General features: G+C 48.6%; 1 protein-coding gene across 5 annotated transcripts in view; it reads right to left on the bottom strand.

Annotated features, from left to right (window-relative positions):
* Nucleotides 1-20,054, bottom strand: part of NCKAP5L (NCK associated protein 5 like) — a 534,672-nt gene that overhangs the window by 287,104 nt on the left and 227,514 nt on the right. For all 5 annotated transcript variants that reach the window (XM_069653864.1, XM_069653865.1, XM_069653863.1 and 2 more), the window contains 3 exons: nucleotides 7,243-7,307; nucleotides 7,001-7,039; nucleotides 5,928-6,047 (listed from right to left, as the gene is read on the bottom strand). In XM_069653864.1, the coding sequence (XP_069509965.1) occupies nucleotides 5,928-6,047; nucleotides 7,001-7,039; nucleotides 7,243-7,307 (224 nt within the window). The remainder of the gene's footprint in view (nucleotides 1-5,927; nucleotides 6,048-7,000; nucleotides 7,040-7,242; nucleotides 7,308-20,054) is intronic.

Below are 20,054 nucleotides of genomic sequence, written 5' to 3'. Positions count from 1 at the left end.
AATACGCCTAAAGGTTGATGATCTCAAAAACAGGGAGCAACGTAACATTCGTGTTCGGCGTGCCCAAAAAGGAAGGCGAAACCAACCTTGACCTAAAACAGACCCTACACACCATTCTGAAGCTCCTATTTAGGGATGAATTAGTGGATGAACCCAAAATTGACCGCATCCATAGGGCTGGAGGCAGACCAGGAGGTCCGAGATCAGTACTGGCTCGTTTTCATAATTACGCGGACAGAGCTAGGATCCTAGAAAAGGCCAGACACGCACTGGGCGAAGCGAACATCTCAATCTACCAGGACTTATCATCGCTCACGTTGGCAATGAGGAAGAAATGCTCCCCAATTACAAGGATGCTGAAGGACAAAGATATCAGGTACCGGTGCGGTTATCCGTTCTCACTCAACTTTGAGTGGGAGGCCTCGACAATGAAACTTGTTTTGGAAAAGGACATTGTGGACTGTATAGCGGACCTGTTGGGTCCCCAGGGAGAAGGATCCTCCCTTGCTGAATCAAAAGGAGGGGAGGGCGAGTGGCGCACTAAGGCGCTATGGGCCCGCGGCGCAGGAGGATTCAGGGATCCAGAAAATTCCAGAGAATGAACAATTCACAAGACATGCAACATTAACCCGGATTCCAGGCTGTCACGTTAAGCCACACATGGCAAAGGAACAATGGGGTGAGCGGTATGGATGAAGTGGAGCGCTCGGGCGCCGCCTGCGAGAAAGTGGAGGGTTTTCGGTATGACGGATGGGGGAGCTCATGCTCAGCATGCGCCAATGGTGCACCCGACCCGAGGGTCAGACTTTAGACCTAATTGTTTAATTTTTGTTACACAATCGACAAACTGGGACCTGCATGTTTAGGGTGCCTTGGTGGAAATGTGGGGTAAAACGGACACTGGAACGATACCTAAGAAGGGGGTCAGAATTAATACTTGTAAGTTGCTTTTGCGGGGTTAAGAATACACGGTTGGGGGCTCCATGTTAAATATGTTTACATTAGGATAGGACCGCTTGTTTCGCGGTTTCCATTGGTGGTCCGAGGCCGACTGGGTGATGTCAACCTGGACGGGTCGGACGCTGAATGTTGGGGGGGGGGGGGTTGGGGGAGGAAAGGGTGGGCTGGGAAGAAGACATATGATCCATGAGAAGACGGACCTGGGGGGCGGAAGAACACTAAATGGGACCATGAAGGGTCAAAGTGCCAAGTGGAAGGGCCATCCCTTGGCCTCTTCAGGACTCGCAGAGACCAGACTCACGAGAAATGAACCATACATTGCATTATCGAACACGACACGGACCATGATGCAGACGACATGGTCGCTTAAGCACTCACACGACGCTCAAGATGTCACCTATATTCTCTAACGACACACTACGAATATGCACACTTAATGTGAAGGGATTAAACTCCCCCACGAAGCGATCCATGGTGGCCAGAGAATTCAAGAGGTCAAACGTAGATATTCTTTTTCTGCAGGAGACATGATACCAAAGGGGGGAGGAGAGGGTGATTCCATCACATGAGGTAGGCCCTTCCTACTGGAGCTAGGGTATCTCAAAAAAGGCGGGAGTGGGGATTCTAATTCGCAGAGGCCTTCAGATGTCGACTCTTGAGACTTGGTCAGACAAGGAAGGAAGGGCTCTTGTGGTTGTGGGAAACATTCGAGGCCCAATTGTCACCCTTGCCACGCTCTACGCACCTAACCAAGGGCAGAATAGGTCCCTCCACAAAATCACTGAGGAGGTTTTTAGCATGGCCAAGGGACACATAGCTCTAGGTGGAGATTTTAATACGTGGATGGACAGCTCTATGGATAGACTAGATCCGATGCACAAGACCCACCCACCTCCCGAGATGAAGCTGAAATCAAAGTAACCCTGGACCTATATGGCCTCACTGACAGTTGGCGCCATTTGCACCCAGCGGATCGGGGCTCCACTTTTCACTCCCTCCCTCATGACACGCTCACACGTATTGACTACATTTTCCTCTCCGATGGCCTCCTGCGAATACTTCGCACCGCAAATATACACCCCACGGCATGGTCGGATCACGACATGGTTACGGTGGATATATGCTGGAACGACCAGGCCCCTCGGAATACTAAATGGAGATGTAATGACTCCTTATGGGCTGACTCGGTTTTCAAAGAAACTCTTGAAACTGAGATCGAACAATTCTTTGCCACTAATGACACGGGAGAGATTGGGAAAACGTCCGTATGGGAAGCAGCCAAGGCCACTTGGAGGGGGGTGCTCATTAGGGAAGGGGCCCGAAAAAAAAGAGAATGTGCCCTGATAGAAAAGGATATTAGGGAGAAGCTCTCTACAGCCCAAAAGTTGGCAGAGTCCTCCCCATGTGAGAGACCCAAGTATCTTGCTGAATCTAAACAGCTCAGAGAGGAGCTGAATATACTGATCGTGGGCAAAACAGCTCAAACCCTACAATACCTCAAACAAAAGTATTATGAAAAAAGAGAGGACTGACGGCACCCTCACAGACATGATAGTAACATCCCCCGAAGGCATACAAGAAGCATTAGCCTTCTTTTACGAAGACTTATATACATGTAACCTCCCTCCCCCTCCTCCCGAGAGTATTGACACATACCTCAAAGAAGTGCAGATCCCCACGCTCACATCCATGAAGGCCGAATCCTTAGACACACCACTCCCAGAAGAGGAAGTCACGGAAGCCATAAAACACCTGAAGACGGGAAAGGCCCCTGGGGATGATGGTTTCACGCCTGGCTTTTATAAGACATTCTCCGCAATCATTGCCCCCTTCCTTGCATCCTTGTTCAATCACATCTTTGACACAGGCCAAGCCCCCCCCCCATCCTTCTCTCAGGCCCTGCTCGCTGTCATTCCAAAGGAGGGTAGAGACCCCAAATATTGTAGCTCCTATCGCCCCGTCTCTCTTCTCAACATTGATGCTAAGATATATGCTAGAGTAATTGCGGCCCGGCTCGAATTGCACTTACCTCGGCTAATACACTCCGATCAAGTTGGCTTCGTTATTGGGAGACAGGGTGCGGATACCATGAGGAAAACACTTCACTTAATTCATGAAGCACAGGGAATGGGAGGGGATCCGTCTCTTCTGTCATTGGATGCCGAGAAGGCCTTTGATAGGGTGTCATGGGACTTCTTAGAAAGGGTTTTGGTCTTGAACGTGCTCGGGCCGAAGCCCTGCCGCGCCATCAAAGCACTGTACACATACCCCACAACGTCAGTGGCAGTGAACGGAGGCTACTCACGCTGGTTTCCCTTGGAAAGGGGAACAAGGCAAGGCTGCCCACTGTCGGCAATACTATTTGTACTGTCCCTTGAGCCGCTGGCTCAGAGGTTAAGGAATGATGGTAAAGTTAAGGGAATCATAGTGGGTGATTGTGAGTATAAACTAGGCCTCTACGCTGACATCTTATTACATCTAGCTGATCCCCTAAATTCTGTCCCAGTTGCGATCGATATAATCGAAGAATATGGCGAACTGGCCGGCCTGAAAATCAATACTGGAAAGTCTATCCTCCTCCCAATTGATAAAAGTAGAGACTCTGAGACGGAATGCTTTGCCCCTCTAGGAGTAAAGGTCAGCCTCTCCACACTCCGATACCTAGGCATCAATGTTACACGCAACTTGGATTCCCTATACGAGGTGGGCCGTTTAAATGCAATAAAAATGGAGATTCTCCCCAAAATACTCTACTTGTTCCAAATGCTCCCCATCAAAATGCCCCAAGAATACTTTATGGATACTAGAAAGTCCCTTTTAACCTTCCTGTGGCAAAATCAAAAGCCAAGAGTCCCCAGATCTTTGCTCCAGCTTTTGAAAAGACAATGCAGGGGTAGACCTCCCGGACATAGAAACATATTATAGGGCAGCCCAGCTGCGTGTACCTGTTCCGCATGTCAGGCAGCAGTCAGAACCGCAATGGATAGCCTTGGACAATTACCATCTCCGCCCTTTCATTCTGGGTGAATGGCTATGGGTTCCGGGTCCCCAGCTACGTAATAGTGTCAAAAATCACCCCATTATTGGAACAATATGGGCAATATGGAAGCCAGGCAAGAGAATGGTGGGAGTTACAACATGGCCCTCCCCGTTGGGACACCTCTGGTCGCCAGGGATCCGGGATGCAATCCCGGACCCAGGGAGCTTTGAGACCTGGTATGACGCAGGATTGGAAAGGGCTGGTTAACACTGGAGGAATGGCACCTTCATTACTATTCAGGAGCTTCAGGAGGCACTTGGCATAGGCCCGCTATCGGTCTTCAGACTCAAGGGAGTGATGACAAGGGCGATATGGAAAGATCAGCTACAAAAGGGACCTCACCCAGTTCGAGAGAATTCTCGACACCTGAACGAAGAGGTTTAATTAGTGCAATGTACCCGGCGTTGATTGAGGTCGATATTACACCATCCCTCACACTCAAGAACAGATGGGAATCAGATATGGGCAGGCAGATCTCACAAAAAGTATGGCCACAAATTTGTAGACGAACGGCGAAATCATCTATATCCTGCCAATACAAATTGCATGCCATCAAGATGATGTATAGATGGCAGTATGATCCGATCCGACTGGCTAAAATGTATCAAGGGGTAAGCCCACACTGCTGGAGGGGTTGTGGGAAGCGAGCAGACTATTGGTATATGTGGTGGGGATGTGAGGTGGTCCAAGCTTACTGGTCAGAGGTTCTCAGCTGGATCAAGGAATTAGATGAGGATGTATGGGAGAAACAACCACTGCTGATTCTGTTCGGCCTGGTTGAAACGGACGACACGACCTTGAAAGCAACCAAAATGATACAAGGCCTCCTTATGGCCGCAAGAGCCTGTCTCACCATGGCTTGGAAGAGACCTAAGCTCCCTAGCAAAACTGAGTGGTTGGGTGTTGTACTGAACATATACAGAATGGACAATCTGACTGCGGCCCCACATGGGGATCGCACCACAGTTGAGAATGCATGGTCTGAATTTCGTGCTAAATATGTCACAAACAGAATGTGTGCAAAGCGTTACTACACTCAGAGACAATCTATGCAATGGTTCACGTTGTCTGCTATGTCGAATTCACAGGTCATTTTGTGCTCATGTGTCCTATGTTATGTATATGAAAATGGTTCTAAGGTAACATCTGGTTTCTTCTAGCCCGTCAGACGGCGATTAGGGGGAGGGGGTGGGGTGTAGGCAATTGGTTTGGACGTTGCTATTGGAAATCTATGTGTTCTGCAAAGACTTTATATGTTCTATACACAGTTGCTCTTTTTGTAATAATTTTTATCTGTCTTGTTGGTGGAAAATGCTTGTAAATGATTGCCAGACTTCTACCTTTTGAAAACTAATAAAACTGAAATTTGAAAAAAAAAAAAGGCTGCACAAATGGTACAACCAAACTAGAAGTACACAGGTGTCACAGGCATACGACTGACATGTTCTGGGTAGAGGGCTCAATTGGGCACTTTACACTATCCATGCTGGAGAAGCCTTATGGGCACCACTAAATTATAAAAAATGTAGTTTCAGTCTTCAGTGAGACTTTTTCTAAAGTCACACTGCTGACAAAAAGAAGTCGGGACTCCAAAAATACAGCAAAATGTCTAGGGACTAGCAAAGTTAGCAGAAAGAAATGGATAACAAAAGATTTCTGAATCAACAATAACCAACCCATATGGAATATATATGAGCTTGGGGACTGTGGTCTCACACCACCCCTAGCACCATAAGGTTTTCAAAAGGTACCATGAAGGATGTAAAACACAAATACTGGTTTAGCCTTTTTACGTAAGAGTGCATTGGACTGCCTGCACAAAACCACTAGTATTCTCAACAGAGGTTTATATTGTGCAGTTAAAATGGGAACCATTGCATTTGGAAATCTAGAAACAGAACATCTTTTCAGGGTGCCCTGGCCTTACCTGAGGCACAGCCACTGAGGAGAGCTGAAGTTTTTGTTGGAAGAGGTCGCTCAGCGTTCTGTTCTGTCTCTCCAGGTCTAGAACTTTCTTCTTCAGCTTGAGACATTCCTCGCGCAGGTCCTGGAGGAGAGAACACAAAATACCATTGCAATGAGCAATATGGGACGCACACCTTAGTCTACTTCACAGGAAAACAACCACACATGTCTTTTGTGCAGCATGTCAGGGCACTGGTAAGTACACTCAAAAATGGATTGGTGTTTGATGGGGAGAAAGGAGAGGATGAGTAAAGAGGGGGGTGGGTGGTACATGTCTCTCCTCTGCAGAAGCCACCCTCTGGAATGGTCTTCCTTCCCCTCTCAGGCTTGAGCCGGCTCTCCTTATGTTCCGAAAGCTCCTTAATACTTTCCTTTTCTCCTCCTCCTTCTCTAGCCCTCTCCCATGCTAAACCCCGCCACACTATGACTGGCTACTTGGTTCCCTCTGAGTATTACAGGGTCCCAGACGCACTTTCGCCCAGTCCTCCCACGCTCCTCCCCTCCTTTTAAACAGGTGCTTACCTGCTCTCCATGGTGCATGCCCTTGGGCCTCCTTGTAACACCTGCACTTCCCCCTTCACCTTCCTTCCCACTTTAGCTCTTATCGGTCAGACCTGCACTTTGCCCACTCCTCCCTTTTCCCTGAAACGTCATGTTCAGCATTTGCACAATCCGAATCTCACAAGTCCTACTACGACAGTTATTGTATCTCGCTTGTCCCCCTTCCCAATTTGTCTTGTGGCGCATTGAAACACCTGTTGTATAGGCACCCCACAACTGTCCAATAAATAAATAAATAAATAAATAAAATGCCTCAAATGTATTTTGCTACAATAATGGTGACAAACCACAGTCCAAGCAGTACAACTGGGGGAGCTGGCAGTGGCCTGGGTCTGAGAGGAGGAGGCCTCCTCAGTGTTGAGATGGAGTGTCAGGACAAGGGTAAACCTTGCTTCTCATTGCTCCTTACCAACCATCCCCAAACTAACAAAAGGCAAGGAGTAATGGTAACTTAAACCTCGGGTCACAAATTACCTTCTGGTTTAGTAGCGCCTGAACAACATGGTTTGCAACCTAAAGATGAGAGTAAAGAGAATTAGAAACAATTACAAAACGTTTTAATTAAAGTTCACACTGCATGGAGCGACATCACACTACCAACACAAGTGTAGACCCTTCCCTTGCACTATAATCCAGCAACCCACCAGCCAACAACCTCCTTTCACAAATGATCATGATCAGTACAGTAAGGCTTTAGCCCAGACTGGTCCCAGTACCTCATCCAGGCAGCGCTCATAGGCTTCTCTCTGGTTCTCATTGGCAAGGGCGAGAGCTGAATTTTCTGCCTGCAGAAAGAGTAAAAGAAATTAGATCACAGATGTGTGATGAGATGAAAAGTGGTCAGGCATTGTTAGGTAAGATTTTGTAAAGTCCAGCTGGTGCGGGACTTCACAAGACTTCTCTTGGTATTATAGACCCAACTTAATATAGGCCTGTACTACACAAGTCAGTAGAGTGGCTGAGCAGCCAGGATTATCTTAGAAGGGGTAATGTGAGCTGTAGAGTAGCACAATGAAATTAGTAAACACAAGGCTACAAGTAAACACTTACACGCTTAGAGTTATATTAAATTATTTATATATACAGACACACAAGGCAAATGAATCGCACTAAAAAGCAGTAACCAATAATAACATTCAATGGGAGACTGAATAATGTTATTTCAGAAACAATAATGCAGGCGAGTAATTTCTTTCTATGCTATACAGTGCAGCACATGGAGTGACATCAATAAAGGTCAGTAATAGCCATAGGGGATACATTACTCACCGTCGTATTTCTGATGCTTGTATCTGCTTAGATTCACATGCTGTGCATAGACCGACATCTAGTGGAAGCTGCAGAGTATTACAGTTTTTTTTTCCAAAATTCAAAAAGTGACGTTGACAGGGCGTGCCAGAAATACTATCCCTAGTGTGACGTTCAATGTAGCCATGGTCCTTCACGCGTCGAGGTCCCTCAGATTTTTTTGTTTCTGTCATGAGGTACAACCATGCGCCTTCTCTCCGTGGGGAGGAAGGGTGGGTGCATGTGAATCTAAGCAGATACAAGCATCAGAAATACGATTACGTTGAGTAATGCATCCCTTCTGAGGCTTGTGGAATCTGTTTAGATCACATGCTGTGCATAGATTAGCGAGCAGTGTTAGGAGAAGGTGGTGGGTTGTGAGAAGGTTCATGGGTGAACAGATGTCTTAGAACCGCTTGTCCCACCTGTGTTTCTGTCTTGGAATGTGTGCCAATGCAGAATTGCTGAGTGAAAGTGTGTACTGAGCTCCATGTAGCTGCTTTGCAAATGCGGTCTAAGGGGACATTTGCAATAAAAGCCAGAGTAGCTCCTGTGCTCCTTGTGGAGTGAGCTCTTGGCGTGAAAGGCAGCGTTTTGTTTGATAGGGAATAGCACAGTTGTTTGCATCTGACTATCCATGGACATGGCATTCTTGGAAATGCAGTCTCCTTCAATGCCTGGAGCTACGGAGACAAACAGTTGGTCTGTCTTCCTTAGCGGTCTGGTCTTGTTTACATAATACTGAACCACCCTCCTTACAACTAGGGTGTGGAGTTTTACCTCAGGGAGCTTTTGGGGTTCTGGAAGAAGGCCGGAAGCTCGATAGACTGGTTCACGTGAAATTTTGAGATTAATTTAGGAGAGAACCTAGGATGAGTATGTAAAACCAGCTTGTCCTTGTGTATGACAAAGAAATGATCCTGCACTGACAACACTTGTAATTCACTAACTCTTCTTATGGAAGTAATAGCCACTAACAAGGCATTCTTGTAGGTCAGGTGTTTAAGACTTGACTTGTGCATTGGTTCGAAAGGGAGTCCCATGAGCTTAGCGAGTACTACATTAAGATCCCTTCCTGGCGGCGGGTTTGAGATTGGAGGGTGGATTCTCTTTACTCTCTCCATGAATGCCTTGATGACCGGCACCTTCCACCACAAAACCTTGTTATGGGAGGTTGTGTAAGCCGACAAAGCCGCCAGGTGGACCTTTAACGAGTTGAATACTAACAAACACTGTGTCTAGCAAGTGGAGCATATGATATGATAGGTTATTTATAACGCGCTTAATACCCAGAGGTTTCTAAGCGCAGACCCAGGGATCGAACCTGTGGTGCTCCGTATCGTCTTGCTTCCCAGGCGAGCACGTTGCCTACTGAGCTATCCTCGCGAGACTGTTAACATTATAGTTAAGAATGTGGAATGGGGTACATTCTATGGGGTTTATTTGTTTAGCCTGGCACCAAATTACAAATCTCCTCCACTTGTCAAAATAACAGTGTCTAGTGTTTGCCTTTCGTGCCTCCTTGAGGATATCCAGGCACCTCTGTGGTAGGTTAAGATGTCCGAACTCTGACTTCAGGAGCCACGCTGCCAAGTTCATCAAGTGAGGTTGTGGGTGCACTGTTAATCCCCAGTGTTGAGTGAGTAGGTTGGTTTGGCAAGGGAGTTTTATGGGATCGCACATCGCCGGTTTGCGCAGATGTGGATACCATGGTTGTCTTGCCCACATAGGAGCAACTAGGATCAGCGTCATTTGTTCCCTGTGGATCTTGTTTACCACTTTGTTCATGCGAGGAGTCAGGGTTGGGGGGAGTTTTGGGGGAGCGTAAGAAAATTTCCCAGACCAGTTCATCCATAGGGCGTTCCCCTTGGAGGCTGGCTGGGGGAACCTGGGCACGAAGTCTGGGGATTGTCTGTTTTCGCTTGTAGCTAACAAGTCTATTGTGGGGAAACCCCATTGAGAGAAGAGGTGGTCTACGACCTTTGTGTCTAGTTGCCACTCATGGTCCTCTGGTAGGGGATCTCTGCTCACTGAGTCTGCCAGAGAGTCGAGTTCCCCTGGAACGTGCAGTGATGACAGAAATATTTTCAGTTTCAGTGCCCATTTCCAAATTTGTTGTGCTAACTTGGACAGATTTGGAGAACGTGTGCCCTCCTGTTTGTTGATGTAAAACATTGCCGTAGTGCTGTCGGTGAGGACTTACACAGACTAGTTTTCTAGGTGTGTCTCGAATGCCTGAAGGGCCTTGAACACCGCCAGAAGTTCCAGCAGATTTATGTCGTTCTGCATCGTAGCATGAGTCCATAAACCTTGTGCTGTGTGATGAAGGTGGTGAGCCCCCCACCCGGCGAGTGAGGCGTCTGTCTTGACAATCGCCTGCACTTCTGGATCGTGGAAGGGTTTTCCCTTTAAAAAATTCTCTTGTCCACCAGTGGTTTTGTACTAGTGTTGGCGAAACGACCCCTAGAACGTCCCACTGATTGCTTGCCTGAGACCACTGTTTCGCCAACCACTCCTGCATGGGTCACATTCGCAGGTGCGCACGTGGTACCAGGTAAATGCAAGATGCCATCATGCCTAGCAAACACACAGCTTTGCATACACTTATCTGACTGCCGGCCTGATAATGAGGTATTTGCAGTGACATATTTCAGACCCTTAAGTCTGATGAAAAGACTAACCACTCCTTCGAGTCTATTACAGCTCTTAGGAACTGTTTGGTTGTGCTCGGCACTAGACTTGACTTTTTCTCATTTATGGAGCAGCCCAATTGAAAGAGAAGGTTGATAGTTCTTTGAATGTTTTGCCTGCCAATCTGGGGAGTCTCCCCTGTAATCAGCCAGTCGTCCAGGTAAGGGTACACTGGGATTGCCTCCTTGCGCAGGTGCGCTGCCACCACTGCCAGTACCTTGGTAAATACCCTTGGTGCGGATGCTATTCCGAAGGGTAGCACCTTGAATTGGTAGTGCTGGTTCGCTATCTTGAACCGCAAGAATCTTCTGTGCGCTGGGAACATTGAAATATGAAAATAAGCATCTTTCATATCCAATGTTGCCATGTAATCCCCGTTTTAACAGAGGGATTACTTCTTGTAGCGTAGTCATGCAGAATTTTTGTGGCTTGACATATAGGTGTTGTGCAGGGCAAAGGTCTAATAATGGGCGCATTGTTCAATCTTTTTTTGGCACAAGGAAGTAGGTTGGATAAATACACTTGTTTACCTGGTTCGCCGGGACAACTTCTATGGCGTCCTTTTGGAGCAGCGTTGCGATTTCCTCGAGAAGACTGCGTTGTTCTTCCTTCGAGGGAGTCTTTTGGCGCGGGGGATGGTTCCAGGGTCGCTGGATTAGCTTCACACAATAACCGCACGGTACACTAGATAGCACCCATTTGTCTGAGGTGATTCCCTCCCATGCTTGGGTGAAGTTTGAAATACGCCTTCCTACTGGAGAAGTATGGGAGGGCACCTGAAGCGTGTAGTCACTGTTGTGGAGGTGTGGCCTCACCTCTAGACGAAGAGGACCTCCCCCGACAGCGGGATCGGCGCTGCCCCCTTTGGCAACATTGTGAGGCTTGGCCTTGATTGTTGCCCCAGGACGCTCCCCGATTCGGATTGTAGCCTGAACCGCTCTGTAAATTTTGTCCACGTGAGTGACGAAAATGACTATTGCCTCTCTGGCCAGTGGGTTTATTAGTTAGCTGACCCAATGACTTTAGTGTGTCGTATTCCTCTTTAGCAGTTTTCAGGGCATCTTCAACGGCCTTTCCAAAGAGTATGTTGGACTCAATGGGCATATTAAGAAGTGTGTTGCCTCTCTTGATTGAAGCCGGACTGGCATAGCCAAGCATGACACTTAATAATTGTTCCATCTGCAATAATCCTGCCTGCGTTGTCAGCGGCGTCCAGGTTACTCTTTAAAATGCAGCCTGAAACTGCCCAGCCTTCTGCAGCCACAAGGGCCAATTGTGTCTTAATGAGTTCAGCGGCTGATGATAGTAAAGCTGATACCTCATCCCATTTATGGCAGTTATAAATCGCCACAAGAGTGGTATTATTAGCTATCCGTGTTTGAAAGGCAGCCGAAGAGGCCACTTTCCTCCCCATCGTGTACAGCTTCTTACTCTCCTTATCGGGGTGCCTCAGAAGAGGCTAGGGGTGTTCCTGCTCTCCTCCTTGTTGTTTTAACTACAATAGAGTCAGGTTTGAGCTGGCCCCCGATATAGAGAGATCCGAGAGAGCAGGGATTAACTGCCCGAGTATGGTTAGGAGTTTCCAGTGAGGGTTGTATCTTTCGCTGATTAGACTGCAGGATGCGAATGTACTGCGTGACAGCCTTCTCATCCCCTAAAATGTCGTCAACAGAGTCCTTGTCTTGTTGAGTCTCCTGCGTTTTTATCTGGAAGTGCTCAGCTGTCTTGATTAGCATGTTGTTTTGTAGTGGCTGGTTATGCATAGGCGAATCTGCCACAGAAGATCGTGGTTGATGGGAGAGTCCATGTTATACATGTCTGGCTCTTCATCATCATCACCATAGTAGGGATCTGCGGCCTCTTGAGTTACATGGAGGTCCTCGGGTCAATGACTGGAGGGTCTTGCTGTGATGGAATAGTCAGGTTATCAGGACGAGACCTCTTTGAGGGGGGCTGAGAAGCAGTTGCAGATACAGGGGCCTGAGAACTAGAGGCAGCTGCTGTGGGTGGGGTGTTTTGAGGACACTGGAAAGAATTTGGTTCTTTTCAAAAAAGTTTGCCATAAAGGTCATCCATCTCATGACCCTATCAATATCCTCACATGACCATTGGGCAGAGCTAGGAATGTACATAGGGTCCAATTGAAACCCCTGATCTTTGACTGGGATTTGAGGTGAATGCTGGCCCTTTTTCTTTAGAGCTGTTGACAAGGAATCCTGTACTTGTTAATCCTTTTCGTTGTGTGGGGACCTTTCCCTAGGAGGGGTCTTAGAAGACATTTTCTTGGACTCTTTCCCCTTTATTAGGCTCTCTGGGACATGTTTTTTAACCAAATGGGCTAATCCCAGCTGTATAGGACTTTTTGCCGTTTGACGAAGAACGTCAAACATCGGATGTGGAAAGATCCGAAGTCTTGTCTACTGATGTGCGACGTTTGGGAATGGATTTAGTCACGACGTCTGTGGTGTCTTTTGATGGTCGGGGGCGGTCATGTGGCAATCAGGACCTCGAGGGCGGGCCCAGAGGACAGGGATTTGGTGGACCTCTTCCTAGAAGTCTTGCGTGCACCTTTGTTCGACGAGCATGTCGAGTTCGGCCCTTGGGTGTGTGCTTAGTGTACGGGGCTGTGTGAGCGCCGATGTCGCTGGGTGTCATCCCCGTAACAAGGCTGCCGGCCTGTCTGTTGGGGTCAGGGGCTTGCGCTTGGGAAACCAAAGTATCTCCATCGCCTTCGCCGTCAGAAAACACGGCGTTGCTGCAAGTCGCCTCCACGTCCATGGTGGCCTTGGCCTGCATAGCGGTGGGCCCAGCGCTTGTTGAAACGGTCCTTTAACGTCTTGTGTTTAAAGAGTTTACAGGTTCGACAGGTCCCTTCAACGTGATCCCGAGGGAGACAAAGGTTGCACACCAGGTGTTGTCGACCCACAGGAATTTTTTGTTGCACTTAGGGCAGAACTTGAAAGGGGTTATATCCATAATAAAAATGAAACAGCAGCTAGGTGAGAATAATGTATGAAAGGGGGTAAATACATTTGTGTGGGCCGAAGCGGCCCTCCAAGGCCGGACGGATCCTCCGAGTCTTCGATGGTCGTTTTCTATACCGCTGTTGGATGGTATCGATAGTCGGTGATGGAAGATATGAAGGATAGGAAGAGAAACTATCTCTAATTTGTATAAATCACTGGCGTTATGCCGAAAGGAGAACTCCGCAAAACAGCGTCCGTCCACGATGGCGGAAAAAAAACAATCTGAGGGACATTGACACCTGAAGGACCATGGTACAGTGGACATCACACTAGGGATAGTATTACTGGCATGCCCTGTCAACGTCCCTTTTTTTCGAATTTCGAAAACAACAACTAATACTCTGCAGCTTCCACTAGATGTCGGCCCATGCACAGCACGTGAGCTAAGCAGATGCCACAAGCCTCAGAAAATAGAGTTAGATAGAACACACTTTAGCAACTGTTTCAACAGATAGTTTCTCCACGAGTGATGCAGCCAGTCTGTTATCTCAGCAATAATAATGTTAACAATTAAAACCTGTGAGGGAACACGCACTGCCAAAGCCAGCCGGGTTCAGAAGAGGAGCTTTTAGGAAACCAGGACAGCCAAAGTCAATTTGACAGTTCCAGTTCTGATGCAGCTTTTCATAGAAATTGATAAACAGTCAGGAATTCTTTGGAAATTCGCAGCCTACCTGATGGAGTACAAGCTGGAAGGCCTGCACAGGTGAGTTGAGGTCAACTGTAGATGGGTCAAAATAATACTTCCAAAGCAAGGAAGTACTACCACCAAAAGGTAGTTACACCCCAAGTCCCACAGTACCTTAGAATTGAAGAAGAGGTTCCAGCTGGATTCCATCCTGATGCAGTGATGCAGACCCTTGTTCCTGCTCCTTGGCCGTGGTGACGAAAGAGGTTACAGAGGTGTCTGGCAGGCTTCTGCGGCAGAGCTCTGGAGAAGGACTCAGCAGCAATGGATTCCACTAGATGCAGCGGCTCTTTGTGGTTTTGGCACCTTTTTCTCTGTGCCAAGAAGGAACAAATACCTCTGGTTGGATTTTCCTCGGTCTTGGACTCTGGTGAGGGGAATCTGGATGAAGAATGTCTGCTTCTGGAGGTCAGCAAGGATGCTCACATAGTTTTGGCAGGATTTGTTTTCGAAGACTGTGCACTTGATGGTCAGAGGTAGGCGAGCATTGGGATTCTGAAGCCTAAGAAAGTCGCAGTAAATCGGGGGATGAGCCAAAATGAAGCCAGCCTCAAGGCTAGTTAGTCCCACCAGCCTGAGGGAGGAAGTCATCCTGCACGGATCTTCCCTGTCGAAGCGAAAACTGGGTCAGCACAGCTGTAAGGCTTCACCGGTGCGTCTGCGGTCCTGGAAGGTGCTGCTGGCGTCTCTGCTCATACCCGTCTGATGTCTTTTTCCAGTGGTTGGCTGTCCATAGTCCCAAAATCCTCACCTTTTATGCAAAATTCCATTTATTCACAGCCCTGGGGCTGTCAATCACCTGGGGAGTGGCTGTCCTGCAGGACAGCCAGCCGGCCAGTCAGAACTGGTTTCAGTCAGGCACACCTACAGACAAAGAAGAGCCAAGTTTCGGGACCCTTCCTCACTTCCTGCCTTTCCAGACACACTGGAGCCTGGTGGGCTTCAGGGCTGAAGCCAACCAAAGGAAAAAACACACAAAGGACTCAAACCTAGTTTAAACAGAGTAAAAGTCCAGAAGGAACTGACAAGCGGGAAATGGCAAAAAAAGACAGGGCCATTTTGGAAAAATGGTCATCCAGGGGTGCTATACTGTAGCTGAGAAATCAGGCCGATAGTACCCTGCACAAAAGGCAGTAAAAAGAAACCACTGCCACCAGCCAGTCAAGTTAGTCAGTGTAACAAAAGGTTACATGTGAAGTGGGATAATGAGTTACTATGTAACTCCCCAGCACTCCACTTAGGGTGGTGTGTGCTGGACTCTCAAAAGAGAAATTTAAGTAAGATAAAAAAGTTTGCACTGTTCTTGGGAACAGTAGTTCACACAAGAAAATGCATGTAAACATGAGTGGCACTGCACAGAGGGTGTGGTGTGTCACTATGCAAAAAGCAGATACCAGACTCCATTAAACAATAAGAATTAGTCAGTGAAACAGAAAGAGTGAGTGGTAAAAAGGGCCACTCGCTCTGGTAGTAAAAATAAAAAAGGTCCAGAGTCCAGCAAAAGTGCTGAGGGTCTCCAAGGTTAAAGGGAATTAGCACAGACAGAAAACCCAGTCATGGGGCGGCACGTCACTAATGGGTGACCAGGCGCCGTCTCACGTTTACATAATGGAGGAGCCATGCCAACACATTGCAAACACAGAGCGCTCCGTCAGCTGCTTCAGAGCGCTCCTTGGCCGAGTTAAACTGTCAAAGGGAAGTTAGTTTCCCCTCCGACACTGTTCCCCAGCAAGCATGTCCAATGGACCTCGCAATGCCAGGGAGCTTTGCTTCTGCAGCTTTGAATGGCCCATTGGGGATGTCGGCTGGGAATCTGTGCATCTGAATATGCATAAAGGGCGCGCCTGCACAGCCAGACAGCCTGGAACACTGACTTTTCAGCACTCCGGCACAGGAACCAGGAAGCGCTTTCTGCTTTCTGGCTCCTGTTCGTTCTGTGCTGGAGCCAGAGGGCTTTCGTGATGCGCCGGCAGCAAGGAGCAAAGTCTGAACTGGGGATGAAGGTAAGATTCAATCTAATGCAGGTTGTGTTTATGTTTGGGTGTGTGAGGGAGTATATGATGTTTGGGTGGCTGGTTGCACGTGTGAATGAGCAAGGGAATGTTAGGTGCATGCATGTGTGGCGCTCTTGTGAAAATGTGGCAAGCCGGGGCACTGATGGGGCAGAAGGTGGGTAGTGGGGATGCAGGTTGACATTCATGGGCATCTATGATAAAGTAAGCATGATAAGTGCTATTACAAGGCTAGACTGGCATTTTGATGCAGTCTCTCACTAGGTCATTGTTACTTTTTTTATTTTTGTGCTTGAATGGTCCGAGTTGCGAAATCGCTGAATCTGCTGCACCGGCACAAAGGCAACAAATCAGCATCAGTGCTGCATTCGATTCTCAAGGCCCACACCATGCTGGGTCTACTGATGTCCCACACTGCCCTTATTGTTGATACTCCTTCCAACAAGCACTAAACAAATTGAAAAGGCAACCCTCCATCTGCAGCTGCAAGCTCCCGATTGGCTCAGAAGATCCTGTTAAGGAAGGGACTTCTGTCGGCAGGTGGAAGCCAGCCCATAAAATCCAAGGCCCTTTATCTAAGGCTCCTGTCCATTCCTGTCTGGGCAGGTCTGGGCTTTTGGGCCCTACACTCTTGCTATCAACGGCAAAGTTGCACCATCATGTGGGACACCACATCCCCACACCTCTGGACTGTGTCATCCCCCTTGCCATCACGTGAGTACTGACTGTTGCTGGTGGCTGCTTCGTCTCTACAGGACTATCTCCATGTGCCTCTACATTCATTCACATAGCACAGCCCTGCTGGCAGATGTCCCCTGTACTACAGTGATCCCTCAGTCTGCCATCACTCCCTGTTCCACATTTCCACTGACCTCATTTCACTGCAGTGCTGCAATCTCTCTGCCATCCCTCATTGTTTGTGACTGTTGTGTAAAATAAAAATGAAAATATTGTATTTGGGTTGCCCCGACCCTGCATTGAAAGTACCTGTCTGCTTGAAAATCGTTTTTAGCTGTGCTCCCTTCCAGCATTAAAAGCGTATGTTTGCTTAAAAATCATTTTTAGAACTACCGGTTTGCTTGAAAATCATCTTTAACTGTGCCTCCATCCTACTGTTGACTTCACACCTAGTACCCATTTGGCCTACTGTGCCAAGTGGATCAGGTCCAGAACTGTGCTTTGCAGCATTCCCGCTGCATTGTGTTTCTTTCTACCTTATCTAACTTTTAACTTGGCTGTGCCCATTGGCTGTACTGTGCTACTCTGTCCTGCTGTTCCTGTCTTGCTCTTCCCTTTCTGCTTGCAACCCCCCACGCTCTCCCCTAGGATTCCAACCCCCTTCTTCTCTTCTCTTACTCCCTACCCCATCTTCCCCCGCTATGCTCTTCCTCCCCCTCCACATCACCTATGTCGCTCTCTGTTTCTCCCATCTTCTCCAACTGTTTTTTCACTGACTATCCTACCCTTCTCACCAAGTCTGGTAGGAAGAAATTCAAAAAGAATATCTTGGTCTCTAACCCTGGTCTCTGTATCGCTGACCCCTACACCAGCGCTTCCTCCAGACAGACCCTTACCGACATCTTCTTTGTCGTTCCTTCGCCAGACCTATGGACTCCTCATATGGTCTCTGTGCTCTCTCCTTTCTCTTCTTCTCCCATTAATGGTGGCACCCGGTGGAGACCCTCCTGGCCCTTCTAATCCTCTAAGGTTATCATTAATGTTTACCTGAATGGCACCGTCTTGGTCGAAGGCCCTCAGGCCAAACTTCTCCTATTTGATAGATGCTTCCCACACCTCATCAACTTCCTTCCTTTGCCTGCTGTGCTTTTCCCTCTTCTCCGGCTTCCTTGTCCCCCTCCTCCCCCAAAAACGCCTCTGCCTCCTCCTTGGCTACCTTGCCCTCTCCTCCTTCCTCTTCTGCACTCCCCTCGGGCTCCTTCTACACCTCTGCAGGGTTTACCTCTGATTTGAACCCCTCCCCGGAAGTCTTTCAAGGTTGGCAACCTTCCCCATATTGCCACTCTCAACTATCGCTCGGCCATCAAATACTCCTCTGACATCTGCCGCCTACTGGAAGAACTCAACCGCGATGTCCTCGGTCTCACTGAGTCATGGTTCACAGCCAGCTTTGACACTCTCCTCCCTAATGGCTACAAGATTCTCTCTGCGCCCAGATCCAAACGTCGAGGTGGGGGTTTAGCCTTGATCTTCCCGGAGTAGATTTCTGCCTCTGTCATTCCTATGCAGACCTACTCCTCCTTCAAATGCCTTGTCTGCAGGCTCTCCCTGTCTCCTGGCCACTTTCTCACCATTGCTACTATCTATCGGCCACTTGGTCAGACTACCTCTTTCCTCTCTGAGTGGGCTGACCTGGCCTCGACCACTCAACTCCTCCTCCTTGGAGACCTCAGCTTCCAACTGGATGCTTCCTGTCCCTCCTCTGGATTCTTTCATGACCTCTGCGATTCCCTATCTCTTTCTATTCTTCCCTCTGGTCCGACTCACTCTGCAGGGCACACTCTGCATGTTCTCATCTCCACAGACCCTCCCCCTCTCTAACCCTCTCACCACTCCTCCTGGAGCGATCACTTTCTCCTATTCTCCCATTTCTCCCTCTCTACCCCTCCGGCCAAGCCAATTTCAGCACTGCCACCTACCTTCTCGGTCATCCGGCCGATGAAGCGTAAGCCAGTTGAGGCTTTCGCTGCCACTTTCTCTCCCCTTCCTCCACCTCTGGCTGACTCACATCCTGACACATCCCTTTCCAAGCTCCACTCTTCTATCTGATACTCTCGATGTTCTTGCTCCTGTCATGAGGATCCGCTTGAAGCCCAAAGCCAAGTGCAACTTCCGGTACGACTCTGACCTCGTCACCCTTAAACGCAAGTGTAGGGTGGCTGAGAGGAAATGGCTGGCATCTTGTGCCGCCTCTGACAAACTAGCCTGCCGCCTGTTCCAAAGGGAATACCGGCTCTCTGTCCGCACTAAGAAGAGAGCCCACATCCAAGCCTGCACCTCTGCGGCATCTAACAACTCGGCCGAACTCTATACAATCTGCAAGGAGCTGGCCAATCCTGCTGCAGTCTCTACTTCTCGTGACCCCTCCTAGGTAAACTGCACGGCCCTCGCTTCTCATTTCATCTAAAAAAAACAGGACATCCTGTCCCCCTTCTCCTCCTCTTCCCGCTTCTCTCTACGCTCCCTCTGGCTTCCCTGCAGTCGCCTCTCCCTCCTCTTTCTCTTCCTTTCCTCTGTTCTGCCCCGACGAGATCTCTAGAGAAGTCCAATCTATGAAAGTCTCCCTGTTCTTCCAAAACCATCAAGGACCGTATTGACACCCTCGCTCTTGCCCTGGCCGACTTCTGCAATCACTCCTTTGCCACCGGAGCCTTCCCTTCCCACCTGAAGCACTCTTGTGCACCTTCTTCTCAAGAAACCCTCAGCCGACCCCTCCTGCCCAGCTAATTATCGCCCGATCTCCATAACTTCTTTCCTGGGCAAATTCCTGGAAAAGCTGGCCATCTCCCAGCTCAACCGCCACACTGAATCTGTTGGTTGTCTCCATGACCATCAGTCTGGCTTCAGAGCAGGCAGATGCACGGAAACTGCCCTCCTGAACATCCGTGAAGACCTGCTCTCCAACCTTGATTCTGATCTCCCCTCTGTCCTCATCTTACTCGATCTATCTTATGCCTTTGACACGGTCAACCATGCCATCCTGCACAACCGCATCCGTGATAAGATGGGTATCACTGATCAGGCCTGGGCCCGGCTCGACCTCTTTCCTCTCCAACCGACCCTCCCAGGTCGAACTTGGGTCCTTC

The sequence above is a fragment of the Ambystoma mexicanum genome, chromosome 3q, assembly GCF_040938575.1.
Source record: "Ambystoma mexicanum isolate Mex_15411 chromosome 3q, UKY_AmexF1_1, whole genome shotgun sequence".
In the NCBI taxonomy this organism is placed as follows: Eukaryota; Metazoa; Chordata; class Amphibia; order Caudata; family Ambystomatidae; genus Ambystoma; species Ambystoma mexicanum.
This window is presented reverse-complemented; position numbering and strand designations above follow the sequence as displayed.